Source organism: Phodopus roborovskii, unplaced genomic scaffold (genome assembly GCF_943737965.1).
Source record: "Phodopus roborovskii unplaced genomic scaffold, PHOROB, whole genome shotgun sequence".
Lineage (NCBI taxonomy): Eukaryota > Metazoa > Chordata > Mammalia > Rodentia > Cricetidae > Phodopus > Phodopus roborovskii.
Window position 1 is genome coordinate 6,839,116 of NW_026126603.1, and position 18,723 is coordinate 6,857,838.

General features: G+C 45.5%; 1 protein-coding gene across 1 annotated transcript in view; it reads left to right on the top strand.

The window, feature by feature from the left end:
* Positions 1-18,723, top strand: part of Smad1 (SMAD family member 1) — a 62,831-nt gene that overhangs the window by 26,518 nt on the left and 17,590 nt on the right. The window contains exon 3 of the mRNA XM_051205894.1: positions 16,949-17,206. Coding sequence (XP_051061851.1) covers positions 16,949-17,206 — 258 coding nt within the window. The remainder of the gene's footprint in view (positions 1-16,948; positions 17,207-18,723) is intronic.

Below are 18,723 nucleotides of genomic sequence, written 5' to 3' on the forward strand. Positions count from 1 at the left end.
TCTTTACATGTGTGGTGTTAGGCTATGATAGAGGCTGGAGTCGGCCTCTCACATCTGTGGAGTCTGCATTTATATGCAGAATCAGCTGCAGGTGAAAATAGTTAGAAAAGGAAACTGTCTCTATTGAGCAGATTCTTCCTCTCTGATACTTTCTCTTTCAGTTTTGGTGGTTAAAGAAGTCAGTGGACATCATTCCTTGGTGGGGAGGGCCTTCGTCCTTTTCATCATCCCAGGGTACAATGGCCACCACCACATAGGGATCAGAGGTGCTTGTACCTGATGATGCCAAGGGTCACCAGTGTTGGAGGTCCTCATATAGGTTGGCTTGCATTGGCCTGACCCCAGCTTAGTGAGTGCCACAGTTCTGCCCTGCAGCCGGCTCCACTCCTATAGTCTCAGGGTTAGTCCACCCATTGTTCTGGACGGAGTCCAGGGCCATGAGAGGTGACTGGGCTAGGTGCTGTGTGGCCGCTTGCTTACTTCTTTGATCCAGCACCTGGAGCAGTGCGGCCCACATGACTGGCTTGTAGATGCCTAGGCTTGGTGGCAGCAGCTATCGAAAGACAGAAGTCCCTCTTATTCTCTAAGCAGCAGAGTGACTGTCTCACAGCATTTATGTCATGTTGGGCACTGCACGTGGTTCAGAGCCGATTTAAAGTGTGGAGCAGACACAGAGGCTCCACGCAGATACTGTGTCCTTATACCAGGGACTTGAGCCTCTGCAGATGAGGGCTTCCAAGGGTGCTGAGGTGCCAGTCTCCCATGGATATCAACCACTACATTTTGAATTTATATAGTTTGCCCTAGAGCTTGGTTCTACATCTGGACAGGCAAATCAGTTGGCAAGTGGCTCTGTATTGAAGCATTGAGTTGCCATGGTGTCTGTCATTCAGGATGGTTTTGTTGATGGATTGGTTCACTTAGCTGATGCTTTCTGAGGGTCCCCAAACATGGAGGGTGTCAGATTCGTGTGGCTTCCCTCCCTGTTCCTGCTCCTGGGATGGCCAGGTAACCTTTCTCTCACAGGAACTTCAGACCTAAGGGGTAGACTGCAAACTTCCAGCTCGATCATGCAATAATAGATTGGTCTCCAAAGGCTTTTTGTATTTTTGTGGAATATTGAAGTAATGTAAAAAGTAAAGACTAGGGAATAATTTGCAAAGGATTTTGTGTCCACTGCCTATTTTAAGAAAGAGAGCATATAAGTTAAAATTATAAAATGTGTCCCTCTGATTACATTTCTGTTAGTGACCACCATTCTGAGTTTGACATTTATCTCCATGCATGTTTTACACTAATAATATTTTTCATAGGAACACATTATTTTGTATGGTTTTAAAGTATTATATAATGACATTAGATTTTCCTGGAATTGATTGTCTTGTTCCTTTCATGTTATGCTCTATGATTGTAGAATGTACATTTTTATGATTATCTTGTGCTGTGAAGGGCTCTCTGTTGGTATTTTATTTGGGAAGGATTGATAGAATTAGGCCATGATACATAGTATTATTTAGTATTCTATAAGTTTTCACTGCATACTTCTTACTCATCTTCTAGCTTTATTTTCGGGTGGCTCTTTTTTTGTCCCTTTGAAAATTACACGGTTACAGTTGCTCTGGGCTAGGACTACATTTCCCCCTTTTCCTAGCAACTTTGCTGGACTCTCATTAGCTTTAGTATTAACATTCTTTACTGGTTGTCAAACCAGATGGGATGTAAGTGTGTGTTGTTGATTTTTAGGAAAAGCTCATACAGACACATGGTTTTCTTTTAATCAGAAACTGAAATGGAGATGGGAATGTCAGAGAATAAAAAGGAATATGCAAGTAATACATACAAATTGGGCTCTGTTTTGGTTTGCAGGCTCCAAGGGGAAAATTTTAATGTCACTCCTCCAAGTCAAGGGGCTTGGGTGTCAGACACCAGGAAAGCAGAAGGGTTTGCACATGAGACGTCCTCTCACGCCTGAGGTCTCTGTTCAGAACATTCTGGGTCTGTGTCCTTTGCAACCACCTCGATCTCCCTCTGTGCCAGCCTGCCAGCATTTTGCCCTGCACTGCAGCAGCCCCTGCTTGGTCAGCTCTGTAACCTATTAGGATGTGTCCCTGATGGAAAGGTGCAGTTTCCCATTGCTCTTTAGTAGAGCTCTGACCCCTTCCCATTTCTGCATTCTCTCCATGGCTCTGTGCTTGGGTTCTATACAGGCACTCAGTGTGATCTCCACTGTAACTGCTTCCTCCTCTCCCGTGGTCCATCCCACTTCTCCTTCTCCTTCAAATCTAAACTTAGTAGAGATCTGTGTAGTTGGAACTCATCCTTGATCCTTCCTTTTTCTTACTCCAGAGAGATTATGTCTTTCCCATAGCAACCTGAGCTTGTTCATAATATACTTCTCAGCCTGTTGCTGTTCAGCTAATCTCTGAGTAAAGAAATCACAGGGCAGGCACTGTGCACACTAACTTCTCTGTCTCGGCAGCTACCACAGCAACAGGGATTATTGATGATCACTGAAAATGCTGTGACTAGTTTATTCATATGGCCATCTGTCTTTGTAGAGATGTGTTTTCAGCTTGTGTGCAGCCTTTGAAAACCACCTTCCTCTCTGGTTTCTTTGCTGATGTAAGATGAAAAGGGATGCGCTAACTTAGCTTTGATGAAGAGGTTGAGTATGACCCTGAGCTTCAGAACTTTGTCCTCTTCAGCCAAGAATCTTACAAGCCATCCACTGGACAGTTCTAAAGACCCTTGGAGGATAAGGCTGAGATATGTTTGGTTTAAATATACCAGGGTTTTGACTTTTGTCTTTCATACTTCCACGTGGTATTGTCCTCTTAGAGTCTGTGTATGTGATCACATGCCAGCCATGCATTGCTGGGATTGTGATTGATGTTCACGCTAAGGTTATTGGACCTTTGGGTAAGTACCCAGGCTAGTCAAGGCCACTGTCATGATGAGGATCTGCCATTCCAAGGGTGCTAGTTACCAATTTTTAAGTCATTCAGCATTTGAGTTTTTTCTTGTTCTGATACAGATAGAAAATTGGCTAGCTCTTTCTAGATTTTTCCTTCAGATAGTCATCAAAGTTATTGAGAGAAAGACAATTGAATCTGTTTTCATTTTTCTCAGTGCAGATTTAGTCATTGTTCCTTTCATTACTTTTGCTTTCTATTTCTTTGCCCCAAGATAATTTAATCAATTTAGGTAACTACAGTTTCTTCTTAACCTGTAGTGTGTATTACAAATAAAATAGTGTAAATATGATGGTAGGGAGACCTCAGCACTTTCGGAAACATTCCCTCTGTTCACTGTCGCTTCAGTGGCTTGTGCGGAGCAGAGACCCATCTTCTGTGGAAAGACTGTACTCTGGCCATTATTGAGGCATATGGCTCTCATGAACATGTTTGGATTGTTCTCCTGCAGACATGTAGACACTCTTAGGAAACAGAAAGTTCCCAGAGTCTCTGAGACTGACCTTGCCGCTGATGTACAGTCTGTTTGCTTGGACTTTTACTAGCCTCCAAGTGGAGGCTGCTTATTAGTGGTCAGATTAAATATTGCTTCTCCTTTTCTTTTCCCAAAGTAAATGCTGACCAAGGCTGAGTAAGTCGCCTAATTGTGGTATTGAGAAGACCATTCGGCTGCTGTCCGTTGCTCTCAAAGTGCCTTAATGGGGGTTTCCTGGCTGCTGGCCTCCTTTTTTTCCCTCATGTGGTTCTTTAAAATTATGTTTTTGCACTTTGAACTTCACCATGTAAGTCCTTCTCACACCTGAGCTTAAAATTCTGAGACTTGTCAGGTGTGCCAGCATATACCTGAATTCCCAACACTCAGGAGGCTGAGGCAAAAGGTTGAGAATTTGGCACCACATAGTAAGAGCCTGTCTCATAATATACTACCCCCTCCCCTCAAACAAATGAAGTCTGAGACTTACATTTTCTTTGTTAATCCTGCTGGCTGTTAAAGTTGAAATGTGCTGGAAAGCGTTCCCACCTGTTGGCTGAATATGGGCTTCAACTCCAGCAGTCCATTTGCCCTGTAATTTGTGGCTTGGTAAATTTTACCTGGAAGGGAGTGTTTCAAACATTATAGAACTGGAGAAAGATTCATTATTGCCCAGCAGGAATAGGGCAGGGAAATGTATGCCAAGGAAGGAAGCAAGCAGAGTGGTCCAGAGGATGCTGAAAGTTTCTTAATTTGACAGTATGTCGGACTCCGGTGGTCACATAAAGCTGTATATAAATCCATAGTGATCTCAACTTAAAAAGCATCGTGTGAATTAGGCGGTGGTGGTGCATGTGTTTAATCCCAATACTTGGGAGGCAGAGGCAGAAGGTTCTCTGAGTTCAAGGCTAGCCTGGTCTTCAGAGTGAGTTCTAGGACAGTCAAGGCTATACAGAAAAACCCTGTCTCAAATAAACAACAAAACAAATAATGTTCTTTGAAAGATTATCAGTTTGTCTAACATCCCAGCCACCCTAGTACATTGCCCTAAGACAGCCAGGGACCCTATATGATGGTGCAGAAGTGATTTACACCTAATCATACTGGAACCTCTGCTTTTGAATCTTTCCTGGGCTAGCAGTGTGCACCGCGGTGCTGTGATGGTTAAGAGATGCACGGAGCATCACTTCCGGTCAGACACACCCTCTGTGGGAATTGCAAAGGGAGCTGATGCTCCCAGTGCTGCATAGGTGATGCCCCAGGCTGTTGCGGGGGGGGGGGGGGGGCTTTAGGTTAGGTAGTTTAGGCAAGAGTGCATTTTCAACTTGGAGTGTTTTGACCTCAGGGTTTTTGGGGATGTGATCTCATCATTAAATCCCAGAGCACCTGTGCAGTGCATTTGCTGGGTGGGGGGCAAGTGTTGACTTTTCTAGAATGTTTTGAGTCAGTTACGAAGATGTGTTCATTGCAAAGATTTTGAACATTGGAGGTAAATTAACAATACTAACTATAAAAATTAAAACAAGACAGTATGCACTGTGTGTTCCAGTACACCTCAATTTATCTTCCTTTTGTCATTCGTAATAAACACAGGGCTCTATAGGAACTGTATCCATCAAAAAGACTGGCATGTAATTATAGTAGTGTATACTAAATTGAATGACAGGTGTGGATGGAGGGTGACCATAAACCTCACAATAGTGCTAACAAGACTTCCTCAATTGTAACACACCTATTCTAGCTGACACTGGCCCATGGGGCAATGCAGAGATGTTTGCATGTGCCTGATATCCCAAGGGTTTTTGTGTGTGTGTGTATGTGTGCATTTGGTGGCCAGAGCACAACCTCGGGTGTCTACTTCCTTTGCAACAGTCTTTCATCTTTGTTGATAATCGTCAGGCTTCAGGAGTCCTCCTGTATCTACCTCCCCTGTGTGTGTGTGTGTGTGTGTGTGTGTGTGTGTGTGTGTGTGTGTGTGTGTGTGTGTGTGGAGGGGGGAGCTATGAATCATTGTGCCTGGCACAGTGGATTCCAGGGGTGAAGATCAGGCCTTCATGCTTGTCAGCCAGTCGGTTTACCAACAGAGCTATCCCCCAGCCTTGTATAAAGAACTGTAACCAGTTTTAGGTAGAGGGACAACAAAGTGTTAATAATGAAGCAGGCCAAGGAAGACAAGTTAAATGAATGGCTAAGACTAAGGAAAATTAGCAAATATGTTTTCTATAGGCATTGCTATCATACAAGTGTCCTACTGTGTCAGTCTGAGGAGGGAGATGACAGCAACTTGAACTACTGCTGGTGGTGCCTGGTGAAAGGTAGGTCACTGAGGAAGGATACTGGGACACCCCCCCCCCCCTTGCTGGTCTCTGCCTCTGTGTGTCCAGCTGTAGTGTGCTGTGTCACCGAAGGCCATGGAACCAAGCCAAGCAGCCTAAAACCGCTGGAACTCCATGAGCCAGACAAACAAACGAACAAATGACATATTCCCCCCTTTAGATGATTTTCTGTTAGGTTTGTGTTCACCAAAGAAGCCTAATGAGCCATTAGGTGACCAAAGACCTCCCACTGCACCCTGCATCTGAGAGGTTCAGTCAGAATGAGGTGCAGGAAGAGAATTGGAAGGCTTCTCATTTGTTGTGTGTGAGAAGCACAAGGTTGGCACATGTCACAGCGTCCATGCGGAGGTCAGAGGATGACATCTCGGGAGCTGGTTTTTGCCTTCTACCTTGCTTTTGAGCCAAGGTCTTCCTTGTTTCTGCAGCTGGAACCTGTGGGGGATTTTTGTTTCTTTAAAGCCAAATGCTTTTAAGAAGCCCTTAAAAAGCCCATGTCTGTAATCCCGGGAATGCTATGGCAAGGTAGGAAGGGAGATAGGAGAATGGGTCAGAAGCGTGCATACACAACACGGCAGCAGAAGTGAGAGAGACTGTCCAGATTTGAGGCCATCTCATCAAGAAAGTCCTTAAAACAGAAATAGGTTGTAAACTATTGGTGACGATGGGTCAGAAATCCTGAAGCGTCCCATGTAGTATCAGTGTGGGGGACAGCCCATGTAGACTGTAGAGTGGAATCTCAGGGATTAGGACAGGGAAGGCCATGTAAAGAAGGTACCGACTTCCTGTAGCAATGATGTGAAAACATGATGGGGTGATCAGGCTTAGGCTTCCACTCAGCTTGGACAGTTTGACCAGGGGCCATGTGCTTATCTTCCAAGGGCCACTCACACGTCTTCCTTGAGGCACTCTGGCTGCTGACCCCTCGGGGAAGGTGACAGTTGAGATTGTGCATCCCTTCAGGGTTACTATGAAGATGCTTTTAATCAGAGTGTGTGATGAGGTCTCTGCACTAGTACATTCTTGAGACTGGGGTAGCTTATGCAAGATGAGGAGAAACCTCCATACTGTAGAATCAAATGAAATCTGTGGCGTGAACAAGTCTTCACGAAGCAAATACCCAGAAAACTAGTGGTAAACAGTACGATAAGAATGGTGACAGTTAATCCCATTGCCCACATTTTGCCCTACAGTGTTTAACCCACACGTGTTCTCATTTACTTCTGACCTAAGGAGCACATGCCACAGGCTGCTGAGAGTGGCAGTGCGGTGATGAACAATTTAAAACTGGCATCTAGAGTCCAAGTTCAGGTCCACGACACTTAGCAGCCCATGGGACCTGCTTCCCACGAACCAGGAAGCAGCTGGCTTCTCTTTAACAAAGGAGCCAGATACCTGGGCTTACAAGTTTTAGAGCATTCAATCTACAATGCCTGTGGTGCCAGCCTGTGGACTGGCTGAAGGGGAGCGTGGGGAGTGTGGGCGCCTGCGTCTTGGGTGCTTAGGAAGTTATGTGCATTTGTTTCCCATTCATCAGGATTCATCAGTAGAAAACCAGCGTCTCAGCTTCACAGAGCACATCTGCAGGGGTCAATCTGAACTTAGAATAAGCTGAATATAATTAATTGAACTGTGATTGTTCACCAGGCAGAGCCACATGGGGTCACTGTGAAGGTGTCAGTGAACTGTGAGGTAGATGAGCCAACTGCTCAGAAACTTCTTAAGACAAGATAGTCCAGAGCCTCACTGTGGAGCCAGGGCTGCCCAGGCTTGAACCCGAGCCACTGGGCATTAGCTAGACAACAACCTAACCCCATTGGATGCTGGTTCTATATTCTTGGATAAGTTACTTATTCTCCCTGTTCCTCCATTTCCACTCATAAGATTTATTTTTACCCTTTTAATTACTTGTAGAATGCACATGTGCATGTGAGGGTTTTTACGTCTGTATGTATGTCTGTATGTATGTGGAGAGGGGCATGCACCATTGTGTGTGCAAGTCAGAGAGCAACCGTCAGGAGTCTCTTCTCTCCTGCTCTATGGGTTCTAGGACTCAAACTCTGGTCCTCATGGTGGCAACAAACACCTTTACTTATGAGCCATTTTGAAGGCCCTGGACACTGCTTTCTTGTCAGCCAATAAGGCCAAGCTGGTCATTCCCAGAGCATATTTGTTTGAATCTGTATTCTATCTAAGACTCAGAGCTACCACTGTTTGAAGGCTTAGGGTAGAAGGGGTCATCACTGGATAGTTGGCACAGGTAAGAAATTTGAAGTTCGGTTTCCATAGCTAAAGACTCCTTCATCACCGTTCACCCAGGCTGTTTGCCCAGATGTCCCGGTTCTGATGTAGTGTGTCTGGGGTGATGTTCACAGACCAGGAATTGAAGTCAAACTCAAACGTGTTAACTGAAGGACCTTCTCATGTGCCAGGCTCTGGGGGATACCAACAGTTCTGCTCTCTCTCGGCATGGGCTGCCTGGGCTGCCACTGTGGGCGGGCACTGGGAAGAGCAGGCAGGGAAGGTGCTTGTGAAAGGCAAGGAGCTGAGCATTGGAGGTAGCAGAGACAGAGGACAGCTGGTGGGGAGGGTGAGCAGGAACCTCATGTAGACCCCAGTCATGGCCAGCATGCTGTAGACACAGTCTTGTGAAGACACATCTCACGGGATTGTCAGTGGTGGGGCACAAAATCACTGGCCTGCACTTTCCAGAAAGTTGAGTTTTCAGAAGTTAAGTTATAGTTAGGCTATTTTTAAAATAAATTGAATGTTTGGCTTTTATTTTCTAAAAAAAGTAAGTAAGGAAGAAAGAAAGAAAAGGAAGGCAGGCAGGAAGGAAGGAAGGAAGGAAGGCAGGAAGGAGAAAGGTAGGCAGGCAGGAAGGCCAATGCTGGTATTGAATACAGTTCATTTCTCTGCTTATGTTGGAATTGTGTTGGCATTTTTGCCTCCTATGAATACACTTCTTCAGTGACTGCTACATTCCAATAGGCAAACACTAGTGTCCTCCTTGGGGAAAAGTCTGGTGAAATACCGTGAGTGGGGAGATGGCCTAGTGAAGTGTTCGCTGCACAATTGTGAGGACCTGAATTCAGCCCTCAGCACACACAGGAAAAAACGTGGCATGGTGGCACTTGGCTGTAATTACTGGGGGGAGGGGGCAGAGAAAGGCTATCATGGGGGCGCACTGGTCTAGCCAGTCTAGCCAAAACAGTGAACTCCAGCCTGTGAAAGAGGCCTGCCTCAAAAAATAGAGAAACAATTGAGGGAAACAGCCCAGCCTCTCCCCTCTCTCCCCCTCTCTCCCCCTTTGTCCCCCTCTCTCACTCCTTCTCTCTCTCTCTGAAACACACACACACACACACACACACACACCTTAATCAGAAACAGGAAAGAGAATTTTTGAAGCAACATTCTCAACCTCCTCAGTTTTGAAGGACTAAGTAGTAAAGCCTGGCTGTAAACAAGCTTTGACTCAAGCCTTGGCCCCGCTTTGATCAGACACTAGATCCAGAATGAGATACGTAGCTAGGCTGAGCCTGCTTCCCTGCACAACAGATTGCTTGTAAGATCGAGCACGGAAACACCCTGTGTCAGAGCCATGTCCTGTTGACTTTTATGGCTACAGCTCAGGGACCTTATCTAATATTTCAAACCCTGCCCATCCTCACCACCTTGAGCAAGCTGAAAGATAAAGGTTTTTTAGCTATTGTTTATTGCTGTTAAATTTTAACCTGGATTAAGATTCAGAGAACCATTTCTTCAGTTCCCAAGACATATGCTGATGTAAAGAATTCTGTTTTATAAACATACAATTAACTTGAAAACCATCTTATACCCCCCACCCCACCTCTTTACGTGAAAGGTTTCCACCCTCAAGGACACTAGAATATTCTATATAGGATATCTGTCTTAGGCAGCTGCTCCGGCAACTTGCCCTTTTGCTAAGAACTTCTGTAAGTCCGGTTGGCCACCTCTCCACTCTTAGACGACCCCAGCCAGTTCAGTGTCCTGAGATGTTTCATGGACAGAGCTTTGCATGGTATACTGCTGAACTAGGATAGGTGTCCACAGGCCAAGGCAGAAGACTCCAGAGTAGGCTGCCTGAGCAAAGTGGTGTTCTTTATGGGAGGGGTGTGAAACCCCAAGAAGTCGGGTGATTTGCTGGGAGTCTGAGGTAGTCACCCTGCTAAACACCTCCTTCACTCCTGCAGCACCAGGCAGGAAGCATTTAGGTAGCTTGATTGCCATTCTGTCTTCATGAACAGGCATGGGGCTGGCAGCCTCGTCATCAGAACTCTCTTGTGGTTAAAGCAGAAACCAGCTGCCTTTTGGAGAACATTTGGAGGGTCCCAGCACAGCTGAAGACTTCTCAGATTGGACTATCACACTTTGCCACTGACCACTGGTGTAGAATTTCAAGCTATGCTTGAGTCTCTGCATAAAGCTCCAGTCTGGGGTGTATGGGAATGCTGTTGAGCTCAGCTGTATAATTTTAGCTATTCCTGGTCATTCCTTCCCAATGTGCCTTGGTAATGCAGAAAAGCAGAGTCCAGTAGCAGAATCACAAATGTCTCCCCACTCTTCAGCATCCTGCAGTTTTAGTCTTCATTTGGTTTCCCTGTTGGTGGGGAAAGGGATTTTAATTTTTCATGGAAAGAGATGTGGAGTTTGAAAAGCAGAGTCAACAGCAGCGAGAAAAGGAAGAATCTGACTCTGTCTTCTCAAAGGTCAGGAGGAGAGGGCATCCCAAGACTTAGACCAGGGGCTGGAGAGATGTTCCAGTGGCTAAGAGCACACATTCAGTTCTCAGCATCCTCATTGGGCAGCTCACAACTTCCTGTAACTCCAGCTACAGAGGATCTGATGCCTCTGGCCTCAGAGGGCACTGGCACTAACATACATGTACAGATGTGTTCACAGATGCACACATAAACATACACATAATTAAAGTAAATCATTAAAATTTGTTTCTAAAGACTTGGCAGAGAGATGGCTTCTCTCTTAGTTTAGATCCCAGGTCCCTCACACACACAGCAGAGTTCCCAGGCAGCATGTGCCTGCAATCCCAGTGCTGGGGAGCTAGAGAGGAAGATTCTTACAGTTGGAGGTCCAGCCAGTCCAGCAAATAGGTGAGCAAGGTATCTTGTCTCAAAAGGCAAAGTAGGAAAGCAGCTGGTGTCAACCTCTGACTTCCACCTATGCACATACGCACACATACACACACAGAGAGAGAGACAGAAAGAGAGAGAAGAGAGAGAGAGAGTTCAGGCAGTTGTCAGCTGGGTGAAAAAGGCCCACTCAGAGGAGCATAGAGCTCAAGCAGACCAGGGTGTTAGCTCCCAGGGTTCTCAGAACAGATGCCCGATCAGCTTGGAGAGAAATCTTAGTAAAACCATTAGGTTCCACATCCAAGGATCCAAGGATAAACCTCAGGACCGAAGCAAAAAGAACAGGTTTACTGACAGTGTTTAGGAAGCAGTTTGGAATCTGGCTTCTCAAAAGTGTCTTACAGAAAAAAGTGTTTCTGGAAATTCAAGGATTGCAGTTTTAAACCATGCATGCCTGCCCTCAAGTGAAGTTAGGGATTCGAGAACTTGGAAGGTGCCATGTGTACTTGCACTGACCAGGTTGTGTGTGCCCCTACATTCATGTGACGCTCTGATGTCACCACAGAATGTGGGTTTTAGAGACAGGGCCTTTAAGGAAAAAATTAAACTGAGACGAGGGCATTGTGGGGAGCCCTAATGTAATCTGTTAGCATCCTTACAAGACAGGGTTGGACTATGCAGAAAGAAATTCAGCAGGATAGAAGGCCATCAGAAGCTAAGGACAGGTCTCCGCAGAATCCAGCCTGCCACTACCTTCATCTCAAGACATTTACCCTCCAGGACCACAGGAAAATGAATTTCTGTTATTCCAGTCACCACTTTTTGGTATTTTATTACAGCTACCTAGGAAACTACAGATAGTGTCTACGAATCACAAAGCCACCGTAGATGTGAACAGACCTTCAAAGTGCTTTTGTTTGTTTTTCCAGTGTTGAGAATGAAGCTGGACCCTCATGCATGCTAAGCTGTACTCATGGCTTTCTCTTTAACTGTGCACAATCATTCAGGAGACCACAGAGTCCAGGAGAGGATCCCTTGAAGATGGAGTTATCCATGTGGGTGCTAGGAACTGGAAGAGCTCTGGGCCATCTCTCTGCTCTGTTTTATTTTGTTTTTGAACAGAGTCTCACTAAGTTGCCCAAGCTGGCCTAGCACTCATTCTGTAGCCTGGACTAGCTTTGCACTCAACATCCTCCTGCCTTCACCTCTTGCCCAGCTAGCTCTTCCTTACTCTAAATAAGGCATTTCCTCACCAAGATGCTGATCTTTACTGTTTACTTGCAAATGTGATGGCATCTCAGTAAAGACTCAAGAACAAGGCATACAGGGTGGTAACTAACGCTGTTTGGAAAGAGAAGCAAAACCAACAGGAGCTGGAACTATCAGGCATTGAAACCCCTTTCATTAACTGTGGTGTGGGCCAGGCAGTGGTGGCACACGCCTTTAATCCCAGCACTCAGGAGGCAGAGACAGGTGGATCTCTGTGATTTCAAGGCCAACCTGACCTACAGAGTGAATTCCAGGACAGCCAGGGATACACAGAGAAACCCTGTCTTGAAAAACCAAACATACACAATTAGCAAAATGTAATTTTAAAACAACAACGGCACAGTAACATGGGAGCAGAATAGAATGTCTGAAAACAGACAGAACATGCACAGGACCTTGGGGAAAAGGTAGCAGCGTAGTCCCCAGGACAGAGATGGCATTTAAGGTATCTGGCTAACCATTCAGAAGAGGTAAAATTAGATGCATTCCTTAAGCCACAAATAAAACCAATGGATCAGAAACCTAAATAAATTGGGAAATTCTTCATGCCCCAGAAGGGTGCAGGAATGAGTTCTCCCATTGAACAAGACACACACACACACACACCCCTACATACCTACACACCTCTGTGTGTGCATGCAAAGAGAAACCAGAAAGATGAACAAACAAGGGCCTGGCTAGGTACCCTGTGAGGGAACGGAGCAGAAAAGATGGGAAATGTATTGTTCTGACCTTCAGAACCATGTCAGTGTCTTCTGGATTTACAAAATCAGTGAGGACCGGCAATAAATTGTGCAGAGAAGTTTAACACTGAAAGCGAGAGTCACACCCAAACACACTGAGCAAATGGAAATGAATCCAAGTATTTTGCACATAAAAATAAATTTAAAAAATAAATTCCTATGTATAGTTCATAAGATGGTATGAATATTTTAGTTTTGAGAAAAAATGAGTGTATTTAAGGGAATTCATAAGTGTATTGAAACTGGAACAGGCAGTTATGTTGACTCATGCCTATAATAATCCCTGTGTGCAAGAAGTGGAGACAGGAGGATCAGGAGTTTAAAGTCATCCTCAGTTATAAGTTTGAGGCAGACCAGGTCGACATGAGACCCTGTCTCAAAATTTCCAAAACATTAATACAAATAAGAAGTTGGTGGATCTGGGTTGGACTTAGGAAGAGCGTTGCAAACAAAGCCTTACTGCACACATCCCCTTGTGCGCACAGACAGCTTAGAGTCAGTGTGACTTCAGAGTCATCAGCAGGGACCAGGGCCCCAGGGGTAGAGGGAGAGTGAGACAAGGCAGGAGCACTGTGTCTCAGAAATGAGAGAAATGCCTAAAGAGTAGCAGCAGGTTTTAACAGGTGTGAAGAGCAAACAGTGGCCAATTGTAGGACATGATGAACCATAAAATACACAAGAATAGGAACATTTCAGCCCGTTTATCAAGAATTCATAAATCCATGCCAGTGGGTGTTATAGATGAGTGGGAAGCTGGAGATGGGCAAGTCCCTCCTTAGGGTAGAATAAGGGTAATGGAAGGACAGAAAAGTCACGTTTCAACTATCTAAGCAGAGGTTGTTTCAAGCAAAGTCTGCATTCTGGGTTGGTGAAGTCTGATGAGCAATGGGGGGTGCCCTTGGTCTGGAGGATCTGTCGGCTGTAATTACAAAAAGATGCAGTAGCTGTGGATGGTAGGTGAACTGGGCAGTAGTCTAACCAAGCAGTTGAAAGGAAACAGGCAGATGTGGTTGGCTTCTGGGTATGTACCCAGAGAAATCCGTAATGTCACCTGCACAGTATGTACGGTAGCTACTGTCAGAGGAACCCAAGTTGACAGGCAGTCTGTAATATCGCTCATATGGTTACCATGTCAGTAATGGTCTCGTGTATGTGTGGAAGTTAGTACTACTATGTAGCAGTTACTCTTGACTATTGTGGAGTTATGGAGCACACAGCATATATTACTTGCTCTTATGGTATTCAGGTGTGGGCTGTGAAGTGTTTGGAGCATAAGAAGGGAAGAGAGTGGATGACTGAGTAAATGTGGCAAAGTGTTAAGAATGGGGGGTGGGGTCAAGCAGGTGAGACAGCATAGTGGATAATGGTGCTTGTCACACAGACTTGGAGACCTGAGTTCAATCCCCAGAACCCGTGTAAAAGTAAGACAGGACTCCGTGAAGTCCTGTGTCCTCCACATACTCTTCACATGGCACATACACGACGATGATGGTGATGACTTTTAAAGTTACAAAAGTGGTAACTACTATGACAGTTTGTGTCAAAATAAGAAGTGACCGAAAAGAATGGCCACAGAGCGTTATTACAGTGATCCTATCCTGAAACATCCCATGTCATCTGGAGGCAAAACTGTATCATCAGGTAAATTGCAGATGTATAGAATAACTTGCTACTCATAAAAGTGGGTGAATCTCACAAGTATGATGTTGAGTCAAAGATGAGTCGGGGTCAAAACATTCTGTTTATTTGAAGATTTGTGCACCTTAATGTAGATTTAGAATAGCTTAGTTTACTAGAGGTACCTGGGCTTACATCAGCGGTCATCTTAAAGTGTAGCTTAGTGGTGGTGTACATGCTTAGTGTGTGCAGGGCACTGGGTTCCAACCCGCAGTCCTGTGAGAGCGTAAAACCGTCAGGATGAGGAAAAGGTCACATTCACCATCCAGAGCGTCCTTGCTGCACTTGATGGTTCATGTCCATCTGAGCACTGTGCCTTGATGCAGGCCACTACCAAACAAGGTGAGAGCAGGTCTGCAGAGCTGGGATACAGAAGCACAGCCTCCCTTGGCATCAGGAAGTTAATTTCACCCCATGGCCATTGCCGCCTGCTGGCAGTAGGAGTTAGGCAATGAGAGCCATCAAAATAGGTGGCTTAGGAAGTAGAATCCGCTTAATGTAAGGACAAGCTGCTAATGTTGGATTTGTCCCACGAAGCCAGGCATGCTGTTGGTGCCTAGAGGCCCAGCACCCGGAAGGCGATTCTCAGCTGTCTAGCATGTTCAAGGGCAGCATGGGCTCCCTGGAGCTGAGTGGAAAAAGGAAGAAAAGTGATACCTCACACTGCAGCAGCTAAAAGATAGGGAATATTTATGTATACATAAGTAACTCAAGATATTGAGCTGTATTTCATAGCACAGTGAGATAGGTTTCTGCTGGCAGTATGGATCCCGGCTTTTTACCAGGGCTACTTTGATGTAGTCTCCATCTCAATTGATTGACTGTTGGAAGGGAAAAGTAGAAAATAATGTCTTGCTTTGGGCAGATTCCATCGCTATGCTAGAAATAAATTATATGTATTGTACTAAAATAGCAAGGGAAATCTACAAGTGTTACCACTTCGTGATAATTGACAAATGAGTATGAGGAATTTTACTACTTCCCCAAATCTGTTTTACCAGCAGTTCACAGCTAAGTGATAAGCACGCATTGCATGAACATGCCTTCCAGTAGAAGCACTGGAAAGTCCCAAAGTGCACTCCATTTCTAATGTCACTAAACGCTTCTTTAGGGAAGTGCACTGGGGGTTCTGGTCACTGTTCTCAGTAGGCAATTTAACATCTCCTTCCTTCTCTTGAGCAGTTTTAAAGCACACTGCTTTTCCCTACTGCTTTGAGACCATGAGGGCAGGAGGGCTTCGGAAGGTCTCTGTCACTAAGGGGAGCCACCTGGAGGACATCTGTGGTCTAGTGACACTCCCCATGGTAGAGTTCTATCCATTCTAGGTGGCCATATGGGGGAGACTTTGCTGAGATTTTCTGGAATAGCCGTGCTGGTTTCCATCACCTCAGGCTCAGGCTCTGAGCTTTCACTTCAAGAGACAACTCTTTTTGTTGTCTAGGTACTGACCTCTTGGACCACCCGTCTTGGGGTTTTCAGTTGGCAAATGTGACCGTAACTTCTGTGTCCTCCCTAGCCCTGTTGTGTGGTGTTAGAGGACCATGGAGAAGTGAGTACGGTCATGGAGGTCCTTGAAGAAAGGATGTTTCTAAGAATGGCTGCCAGGACATCCCCAAACCTCAGAGGCCATGTCACTAACCACCTTCCCTGTCCTTGGGCATCACAAGCTCTGTTTGTTTACTGCTTTTTGTTTAAAAGGAATTAATGTGTTGATTAAAACACTTAATGGTAAATAATATCATTCAATATATGTTAACTCAGATTTTAGCACACTATAATGTGAGTGTATCTATCGGTGGCCATATGTAAACAGGGTGGCCCAGGCTGGACTCCAGCCTCAGATCCCTTTGCCTTAGCCTCCCTCCTGAGTACTGGGATTGTGGTGTATGCCACAGTGCTAGCTCTCTCTCTCTCTCTGTGTGTGTGTGTGTGTGTGTGTGTGTGTGTGTGTGTGTGTGTGATGCATGTTTGGAGTGGTGGATATGTAGAAGTCAGAGACAACTTTGTGGAATCTATTCTGTCTTTCCACCCTTCCCTGAGTTCCATGGATCAAACATGGATAAAAGGGTTGCTGTGTGATAAACCCTTTTACCCATGAAGCCATCTGGCTAGCCAGTGATGTATATTGCTAATTGTACATTGTCTTTTTTGTGAATAGGAAATTTTAAATGGAATAAAGCAACTATTTTTAACCTGAAACTGTGTCTTGAGGCCCCCCTGGGGTCCTGTGATCTAGGCTATACTCTGTCATGGAAAGTCACTTTCCCTGTGACAGCGGGATGGAGTTCAGGTCGTGTGTCCTCACATACTGTGATGCAGTTAGCGATTTTCACCTTGCTCACTTGTCTCTCTGTTTTCTCTCTGTTCCCAGTGCTTCCTCCCGTGCTGGTTCCCAGACACAGTGAGTATAATCCTCAGCACAGCCTTCTGGCGCAGTTCCGCAACCTGGGACAGAATGAGCCTCACATGCCCCTGAACGCCACGTTTCCAGATTCCTTCCAGCAGCCCAGCAGCCACCCGTTTCCTCACTCGCCCAACAGCAGCTACCCCAACTCCCCAGGCAGCAGCAGCGGCACCTACCCTCACTCTCCCACCAGCTCAGACCCAGGCAGCCCCTTCCAGATGCCAGGTAAGAGGGGGCATTCGGGGACCCTGCCTTGGGGAGGCGAGTGGGCGTCGCCTGTGGGGGGGGGACGGGTGGGTTGAACCCTGTGCATGTCCCTGTGAGCCAGTGCTTGAGAGTATCAGTGTAGGGAGGGAGTCATACATACAGCTGGAGAAGAGAATGGCTTGTTTCAGTCCTGTTATATTTTCCTCTTGTTTTCAAAAGTTTTGAAACAGCTGCATCCTTCTGGGAGTGGCACAATTGTTCCAGAAAGGGGAAAATGTCATGTTACACACAGTGCTGTTCTGAGAAGCAGCTTCGGCGAGCATTTCCGACATTGAAGAACCTTTGCTATCAATGCAGCCGCAGAAGAGCTATTTCCTGAGGGGGGACCCCCCCATTTAATTAGATTAATTTAGTCAGTGATGTAATCCCAAGAAACATGCACTTTAACAACAAGGAATTGCCCTCAAAGTGCTGGACACCATCTGCTTGTTTAACTTAGCAAAGGCAAAACCAGTTATTTTCCTGTCTTAGTCATAACGGATGGTTTAACAGTTATCAAAATAAGTGATTAATTAGAAGATTACATTTTTCAAATTACAGGTTAGTAAACAAGCATCAAAAATATTAGTGCCGGAGCTCTTGCCAGTTGACATCAACAAGGACAGGATAAATCAAAGATCATCATGAAATCTGTGGCTATTTTTGTGAGGGAAAATGATGGGGCAGAGGCATGTTTATAGAGCCCCTCAAGGTGCTTTAAATTAAATTTACATGTAGCATCCATGTTACATCTTCAGAAATTAAAACGTGATCCATGCTTTATTGCTTCCTCTTCTTTTTCAACACTTATTTTTCAACCTGTTTATTTTGAATTATGTTTTTCTGTTTGGAACGATGAAGATGGGAGATAGATTATTTTAATAACAAAACTAATTTCCTATCCACCGATTCCCTGGCAAGCCCATTGGGTCTGGTGGACAGGTTTCAGAGGACTTTTGAGCAGGGGCAACTCCAGGGGAGCCCCAGTAAAAGAATCAGAGGCTATCTCTAGACTTCCTTCTTGTCCTTGACTGTCAGGGATTTGCACAGGCCCTGGAGAGGAAAGAGGAAGGGCTGTGTCTGGTTGGGATGGCAGAACACCACCAGCCATGATCCCTGTGAGCCCTGTTGGTGCCATGGGTTGCTGTGGTATAAGCTCATTGGGTTCTGCTGAGAAAAGGCTCCTCCGCCTTCACTCCTGGCTCAAGGAGAGGAGACTGACAGTGAAGGCCTTGAGTCCTGCTGGCTCCCTGCTCTTTAGCAGTTGGGTTAAGATTCTGCCTGGGTCAGGGGTGGGAGGAATCGCCAGGGAACCCTGAAGAAGCAGAAGCTGAGTTTGTTATTTGGATTCCACAGTTGCCCCTAAGTATTTACCCAAGCATTCGTGGATCCCTAAGGCAAAATTGTGTTCTCAAGGCTCTGCTGTATGTGCTGGGTGGCTCACAAGCCAATGAGGAGCTTGGTTTTAGAGTCAGGAAAACTAATGGCCTGTGTTT